General features: G+C 55.8%; 1 protein-coding gene across 1 annotated transcript in view; it reads right to left on the reverse strand.

Annotated features, from left to right (window-relative positions):
• Positions 1 to 8460, reverse strand: part of MEGF6 (multiple EGF-like-domains 6) — a 104441-nt gene that overhangs the window by 8076 nt on the left and 87905 nt on the right. Inside the window, exons 17-26 of the mRNA XM_009889682.1 lie at positions 8396 to 8450; positions 7939 to 8073; positions 5335 to 5460; positions 4256 to 4387; positions 3719 to 3847; positions 2904 to 3037; positions 2497 to 2623; positions 1783 to 1911; positions 1052 to 1180; positions 152 to 280 (exon numbers count right to left, since the gene is read on the reverse strand). Coding sequence (XP_009887984.1) covers positions 152 to 280; positions 1052 to 1180; positions 1783 to 1911; positions 2497 to 2623; positions 2904 to 3037; positions 3719 to 3847; positions 4256 to 4387; positions 5335 to 5460; positions 7939 to 8073; positions 8396 to 8450 — 1225 coding nt within the window. The remainder of the gene's footprint in view (positions 1 to 151; positions 281 to 1051; positions 1181 to 1782; positions 1912 to 2496; positions 2624 to 2903; positions 3038 to 3718; positions 3848 to 4255; positions 4388 to 5334; positions 5461 to 7938; positions 8074 to 8395; positions 8451 to 8460) is intronic.

An 8460-nucleotide genomic window follows, 5' to 3' on the forward strand; every position in this document is an offset into this window, starting at 1 on the left:
GTGGGCACTCTGGGAGGAGGCACGTGGTGAAACGCTGCCCTGGCACCCACCGCCCCGACCCATCCCCAGCCTTCGGAGGGAAACGGGTCCAAAATGGGACACGTTTGTGCCAGAGCCTGTTTCTCAGGGCCGCCGGCATGCCGTTACTCACCCAGCTCGCAGGCCAGCCCCGTCCAGCCCTCGGCGCAGGCACAGAGCCCCGTGACAGGGTCACACGTGCCACCGTTTTGGCAGAGGCAGCGCTGGCGGCAGCTCCTCCCGTAGAAACCCACCGGGCACGCTGCGGGAAAAGCAGTCAGAACACAGGTCCGAAGGCAAACACCATGCCAGAGGGGTAAGTGGATGGCCTGATGTAAAACGCAGCCGTTACTGCTCGCAACGAGAGGCAGTGAGGGGAGCTGATGACACCCTGAGGCTGCTTAGCTGCCCACGTGAAGACATGTGGTATTTTACCCTGCTCAGGAAAGAGGCGGTGAGGACACAGGGCTCTGGGTGCCTGATCTCTTCAGAGCCTTCTTAGCTCCGGGGGTGGCAAATACACAAAAGAAAAAAGGCTGGGTGAGTTCAGCAGCCCGAGAGACACTGTTGGTAGCCGGTGCCTTCGGTCCTGAGCTGCAGAACATCCTCCTCTCCTAGACCCAGACAGCACCAGTGCTTAGCAGAGATAAAAAAGCCATTTAACCACACGAATAATTGTTCTCATGTGCAGAGAGTCACTGAGCTGCGCCTAAAGGCATCGCTGAGCTGGTGTCTGTGCAGCGGACAATCCAGCTGTTACTCTGTGCTGCTATGAAAATGCAAGTGAGTGCAATTCCTGGTGCTCTTGGACAAGGCAACCTCTTGGCTTCTCTTTTTATGAATGAATCAGGAGGCGCTGCAGAGCTAACCATGACCTTAGCTGCAACCTGGCTTTGTTATCGAACTGTCTCAGCTTTTTGTAGTTGCTACCCCATAGAAAACTCCGACCCACCCTTGAGAAATGGCGTGTGTAGCGCATGCTGGCAGAGGAGGCAGACAGTCTGGGTTAGGAAGTGACCATAAGGCGCATTACCTTGCTGGCACGTGGCTCCCGTCCACCCGGCCACACAGAGACATCGGCCGCTGACGTGGTTGCAGGTAGCGTTATTGAAGCAGTTGCACGTCTGGCTGCAGTTCTCGCCGTACCTGTTCTCCTGGCACGCTTCGTGGGAGCAGAAGCAGGCACAACTGTTAGGCAGCAGGTATGGGTTACATCAGCCAGAGTCCCACCAACCATCCCGAACGCGCTTGGCTGGGAGAGGAACCAACACTGGTGCGTGGCTGCTTTGGACGGCTGTGTAAGTTGGTTTTTATGGTGCTATGGGGAAATAACAGCTGTATTCTACAGGCGGGTGACATTCAAACACGGACACTGTTGTTATCGTCACTGAGTTATCTATGTGGAAACTGCTTTGCTGCACGCCCAAGCCCTCGTTACATTCAGCAACAATGGGCTCAGCCAGAGCCCCCCATCCCTCTCCGAAACCAAATCCTTCTCTGCCGCACAGAACTAACTTCCATGCGGAGAAAATCACACGTGAGGAACAGACACCTAAACCTCCGGGCTCTATTAAACCTCCGGGCTCTACGACTGAGCAGTGCAAGAGCCGGAGAAGGCTCCAGAGTGCCTCATGGAGGGCTGCTCCGGCCTCGCTCCATCCCATCCCATCCCATCCCATCCCCTCCCCACCCCATCTCATCCCATCACCATCCCTCCCCATCCCCTGGTGCAGAAGGTGGGTGCTGGGCTGCTGGGACACCTACCCTGGCCGCAGCGGGGACCAGCCCAGCCGGGGGGGCAGTGGCACTGGCCTGTGACATGGTCACAGCGGGCGCCGTTCAGGCAGTCGCAGGCTTCCCAGCACTCCAGTCCGTAAAACCCATCAGGACAGGCTGCAGAAAAGAAAAGATAAATCCCCACAAAATGTCTGTAGAGAGAGCTGGGAATCTCCCAGCAGAGAAGCGATGCCTCTTGGTGGCCTTTACGTGCCGATACGATGCTGCACCACTGTGACAGCCACCTGTTAACGGCTCTCCCCCGGCAGGGCAGCAGAATATTGGATGCCTGTCTGTTATTGTCACTCAAGGTACAGGACAAAGCTGGGGTGCAGCAGAAGAGCGATGGCGCGAGGTTTCTGTCCACCGAGCAGGTTGGTGCGGGAGCCAGAACCCTGCACCCAGGGACCCCTTGGAGAGGCCACTCCAAGACCCGGTGTGCAACCGCACGGGTGATCGGGGCAGCTCTGCATTTACTCCTTGTATACATTTTGTAAGTCTTTTTTTTTTTCCCTAGACCTTTGCCCTTCAGAATTAAAACCAGAGACTTAGCAGCTTGCAGACATGCGGTTTTCCCCATCATCATCCAGAGGGATTCTCTTTGCTGTAATGGGATAGCAAAGGAGTGCAGACCCTGCCGGCAAGGTGCCCGTGGTCGGCAGGAGCTGCCGCCGGCGCTGGGTCCCAGGCACAGGTACTCACCATGCTCACAGAAGGTTCCTCGCCAGCCCGGGCTGCAGGTACAGGCGCCGCTGACGTGGTCGCAGGCAGCCCCGTTGTCACACTGACATTGGTGCCGACAGTTCAGCCCAAACCATCCTGCCGGGCACTCTGGCAAGCAGAAGCAAAGGAGACTGAGGAGCCTGTCCTCTCCCGGCGTCCCGGGAAGCTATGCTAAGGCAGGAGCTCAGGCTCTGAGTGGAAATAACAGTATATGGCAGCTGCTTTTTTATAACAACTGGTGGGCTCTACCCTCCCCCCTACAGAAGTGTACCCACACCACCCAGCCGCCCGCAGGACAGGAGTGGACCAGCAGCATCACAGACAGGGCACGGGGACCAAACCCCTGCGACTGAGCCAAGATGCGCTCCTGGCTGCCTGCCCCACGCCCTCTTTTCGCAGCGGCCGCCCGTGTAGCCGGCTTCGCAGGCGCACTGCCCCGTCTCCGCGCTGCAGCTCCCGTCGCTGTTGCTGCAGTTGCAGGCGTGAGCACAGTCGGCGCCCCAGCGACCGGCGTCGCAGGCTGAAACACAGCGGGGAGCCGACACTCAGTGGCGTGGGCGCCACTTGCCCGGCTTCTCCGGCGAGCACAGCGCGGGCACAGTGCTGCCTTCTCCGTGGGATGCGATTTCCATCGGTTACAGCCGCTCACTTGGGCAGAAGGACAAACAGGTCCTCAGAAAACCCAGTGGGACAGTGGGAGCGGGCGCTATGTTGGCACGTTTTTGATGTGAAACTGGTGAGGGGTCTGGAGCACGTGTCTTACGAGGAGTGGCTGAGGGAACTGGGGTTGTTTAGCTTGGAGAAAAGGAAGAATTTCTTTACTGAAAGGGTCATCAGGTGTTGGAACGCGTTACCCAGGGCAGTGGCGGAGTCCCCATCCCTGGAGGTATTTAAGGGTGGTGTAGATGCAGTGCTGAGGGACACGGCTTAGTGGTGGGCTGGTCAGTGTTAGGGAAATGATTGGACTGGGTGATCTTACAGGTCTCTAGGAGATTCTGTGAATGCACCCTGCAAGCAAGACCAGTACAGAAAGGCACCCGGCGGCACTGGCAGGGCAGAGCAGAGAAACCTCAAGGATTTCACACAGAGATCTTTCTGGCAGAGGCACAGCACAGAGATGACAATAAGGCAAATCCCAGCACAGCTCTGCACGGGTCAGGGTGTTCTCGGAGCGACGGATAATAAGCAGTGGGCACAATACCTCTCTGACAGTTGTACCCCATCCAGCCAGGCGGGCAGCTGCACGTCCCCGTCACGGGATGGCAATGTCCGTCGTTCCCACAGCTGCAGCTCAGCTGGCAGTCTGGGCCGAACCAGCCAGGCGGACACACTGCCAAGGCAGACACGTACCAACTGCAAACGGCTGCCCGAACCCCGCGTGAGGGCTTCCTTCCCTGCGGAGCCCAGGGGTGCCGCAGGGTGCTTCTGCAGAGCCACCAAGAGCACCGACGCTCCTCTGGGGTGAGTGGGCCAAGGGGTTTAGGGCTTCACCTCCCCTTCTGCCGATGTGAAAGTCACCGCTGTGAAGGCAGGACTAGAGGGATGTCAAGGGAAGAACCCAACCCGTGCCCCAGAGGGTGAGGCACCAGAGGCGTGCACGATGCTCTGACGCGTGCGGCGGTGCCTGGTCCACAGCTGGATGCTCTGCTCGCTAGAGCGGGCACTCCAGGTCCACTGAAATACCCCTCAGCCCAGCCGGAGAGAGCCGTTCAGGGACCCGACGGCCGACAGCACTCACCGTCCTGGCAGCGAGGGCCGGTGTAGCCGGGCGGGCACAGGCAGGCTCCCGAGGCAGGGTGGCAGCTGGCGTTGTTGGCACACTCAGGACAAATCTCCTGACAGCCCAGTCCCCAGCGACCCTCCGGGCAGGCTGGAGAGAGAGGACACACAAGCATCGGGATCACAGCCGAGGCGCGAGAGGGAAATTTCTATTTTCTGGTGCGTGGCAAGGGGTCCCCTTTCTCGCTCATGTCCGTGCAAAGCATGGACTTTTGTTTGGCAATACGTGGCTACTAACAAGGACAACATTGCTTTGTTTGTTTTATAAACAGCGTGAGCCCTGGTAAGTGCTATTCTGGTCTCACTCCAGTACTTTCATGTCAATTCTGGATTCCCATCTACTTGTGGGGAGCTCCAAGGGCTCCTCGCTAGGAAATGGTGTTGCTGGCAAAGGCTCTTCGCAGCTGCTGCCCCACTACTGGACAGCACGTTAGTCAGCGCTCCCAGATCTGCTTTCAGTTGCAAAGGAGAAGCAAAAGGCTGAGAACTGATAAAACTGGGGCAGGAATTCTTGTTAAACAACTGCTCCAGGGCCTGGAAAAAAGTCAGTTCAAAATGTACGGTGAGCACTGTGCATGTGTGGTTTTATTGCTCAGTCAAACTATTAGGAGCAGGACATCTATATATGACTAATATCTTCCAGCTGCTCTAATACTGTATAATCATGTAAAAGTTTTTAATTTAGGGTTGTCTAGTTTTGCAGCAGTTAAAGAGTAATATGGTGAAAGCAATTAAAAGTACACATCAGTGAAGAAAGACTCCTTTCATATGTTAAGGACTGCAACAACCAAAAATATCTTCATCTTTTTTGTTGTATATGTTTACTTCTGCTCCACTCAGCTCCAACACCAGAGCGAAGCTGAGCTAGCTGAGGTTATTGTTTAAGACTTACCATCAAAAGCTGCATTTTTTCTGATTTTCCATGAGGATGATTCTAATTGCACGAGACGTTTTTTAAAACTGATTTTAGCGAAAGAAAAATAACAGCTACAGGCCTAAATCCCTACCTCGGCGCGTTTGCTGCTGTTGGCTCCTCACCTTGGCCGCAGTCGTGTCCGGTCCAGCCGGGCAGGCAGAGGCACTGCCCCGAGCTCCGGTCGCAGGGCGCTCCCCCGCAGCGGCAGGACCGCCGGCAGCCCGCCCCGAACGTCCCCTCCGGACACTCTGTGGGGAAAACAGCAGGGTGAAAACCGCCCCCTCCGGAGGTGCCCTTCCCAAGAGCGTATCACCGATCCGACCCTGTGTGCCAAAGGAGCCTCCGGCTGTGCGAGGAAAAGCCCAGCTGTGAAGGGTTTCCACTGGGGGAAGACCGTGCTCATGGGCTCGGATGCGACCGCTCTGTTACCCACACCTGCATCCTCTAGCATGTCCCACCACTGCCTTGAGGTGACTGAGCATCGCTTCTCTGGTGCCGACTGTCCTTTCAACAAGTATTTCCTCCTACAGCTGAGGCCAAACTGGTCTCCAGACTGTGAACGCGATTCTGCAACAGGACCCGCTCCCTCCCCGCTGCGCCCGGCAGCACCGCAGCCACCGTACGGCAGCACCGCAGCAGCAGAGATGGGCTCTCGCTCTGCCTCTGGGACCCACGGGCTCATCCCATGGGCAGTGGCCCGAGCCCCCCCGGTGCAGAACACGGGGTTCCCAGCCCCCAAGCCCGTACCATCCCTTGACTTCTAGAATATGTTCTGAGGGCTTTTTACTGCCCTGGCTGAATGCCTCCAGAACCTGGAAGCCAGGCTCTGAAGCAGCAGCAGGTAGGCTGATGTAAAGCGATAAAGAAGGAGCATCCTCAGCCACGGGAGGAGTGAGCGCTTTTCCTTCCCTCTGCTCTGAATGCCGGGGGGTACTGCTGCCACCAGAAAGCTGGGTTTGCTCTTTGCACCCCATGACACAACGTAGCAATAGCTAATTACGTGCAGCCTGAGGGCCTCGGACCAGAAGATCCTCAAATCCTATTGGAGTCTCCCAGAAGAGCTGCGTGCTCGCAGACCTTTGTGCTCACCGAAGCCAACGTTTCGTATGGCTTCGGCAGATGCAAACACATCAGTGTTCACAAATCACGGAGGAAAAGCACACCAGCGCGTAGATTTCAAGTGACACAGTGGAGTTTTTGTTATTCCTCCTCTTTGCTAATTGATGGCAGATGTTTGTCTTCACCCTTTAATAATTTCCAGATCCGAACAACAGCCAAGAGCCTACTATTTCTATACAAATATTTGTGTTATTTCCTGTGACTCCCCCCTACAGGCTTAAACTTCTTTCTTATTCTTTTAAAAATATCCCAACCGAGAGCGCCCAGCCCGCCGAGGCGCCGCGGGGCTCTGGAGGCAGCAGCGTCCCACCACGCGGGGGGGCTCCGGGGCTGCCGGGACCCCCGCGAGGGGCACAAGCCCTGCGAAAGCTGCCTGCGGTGCTCCTCCTAACGCTCTTTAGCTCCGCTAGCACTTACTTGTGATGGGACTCTTTGTGACCATCTGCAGCTTTTGTGCTGATCAACAGACCAGCGATGCTCTCTCAGTTGTGTCATGCAAGGTAATCATGTGCTAGCAGCTTAATTAAGTTAATAGTTATACTTCTGGGTTGGGTGGGGATGAGGTGCCTGGTTAAACTTAAGTTAGTGCAGAAGCTCCCGGGATGCTCGAATGAAAATTCAGACAGTGACCACCGCAAGCCTCTTGACCCAGCGTGCCTTCTCCTGACCCAGCGTGCCTTCTCCTGATGCAGTGTGTCTTCAAGTGTGGCCTTCAAGAGTTCAACTTCTTGTGTTTTCTGCTGGCTCCGACCAGTTGAAGTGTGATTCAGGAGGAGACAACCTCACAGGAGGAGGAGCTTGGCTTTTCAGCCCTTGATCAGCTCTGAGGCTGGCAGAAGTTATTATTTTCCAAGAACTGTGTTCATGTTTTGTAATCATCACCTCGTGCCAATGACTCACGGCCATTAGGTTCACTCAAAACACCTTTGTTCAAGGAAAGTCATGCTCTCTGACACCCCAGGATCTTGAAAAGCTGCGCCCTCAGAGCTTGTGCTGCACCGCACACCCCGAGCTGGGCAGCAGTTACCATACTGCCGACTGCCCCTTTGCGTGAAGAGCAGAAAACTGCTCTAGGAGGTTCATACAGAGGCAAAAGTTTAAATCCTAATGTAAATGAAATATAAAATTTTCTTTTCCACTTGAAGATCAAATAGAGTTTCAATATGGAATAGGAAATAGAGAGGAAAATATGATACCGTTCTGCTGGGCACTGATTGTCTGGAAGTAAAAAGACATCAAAGGGGGAGGAAAGATAACTAGCTATCTATCACCTTCATCTACAAGAGCAAAGATGCCCAAGTGGCAGGATAAAGTGAGACCTTGTTCTCCTTTTCTGAATAAGACCCATTATGCGTGAGCAATCCTGCTTCCCCGCTTGGGAGAGACTGCAGCGTTTTACAAAGACCTGCAAACGGCAGCTCTCGTGTCCTCTAAAGCCATTTCAACTCTTCACTCATTAGATCAACTGCAGTGGGTGAGGGGGCCTGTGAGAGCCCAGGAGGAATTCTGGAAGTCCTTTCATGTTGTTTTGCAAAGAAAAAGTTTGTCTGCGCGGGGAATCGTGAGCTGACAGCAGGCTGAGCTGCCCTGCGGGGCCACTGCCTTACCTTGATCGCAGTTCTCCCCACGGTAGCCTGGGGGACACTCCTTCCAGCACTCGCCGGTGACATGGTCACAGGACACTTCTGGAGGGCAGCTACACTTCTTCTTGCAGCCATCCCCGTAATAGCCGGGGTCGCAGTCTGTTAAGGGCCAGAATTAAAAAAGAAAGACCATCTGGTGTTACTCGATGGGCCCTGGGAGAGCGGGCAGCCCCGGCTGCAGCGGCTGCACGAGCTCCACCGGGCGCCTTTACCGGCACCGCCACCCGGCTGCACGGGTCCTGCGTGCCAACCCGACGGGACCGGGTCCCACAGCAAGTTTTCTTCCGGATCTAAATAACAAGAGCTGAGAGAGTCTTAGGAGGGTGGAAAGCTGAGCTTTTCGCTAAGACAACGAGCGAGGGGGAAAGAGGCCGCGGGAGGAGAGAGGGGGACGCTCCGCGAACGCTTCTCGGCCACTCACTGGTCTCGCAGCGCTTGCCGCGGAAGCCGGGTTTGCAGCGGCAGGGGGCGGCCCCCTTGTCGTCG

This window comes from Charadrius vociferus, unplaced genomic scaffold (assembly GCF_000708025.1).
Source record: "Charadrius vociferus isolate BGI_N301 unplaced genomic scaffold, ASM70802v2 scaffold477, whole genome shotgun sequence".
Lineage (NCBI taxonomy): Eukaryota > Metazoa > Chordata > Aves > Charadriiformes > Charadriidae > Charadrius > Charadrius vociferus.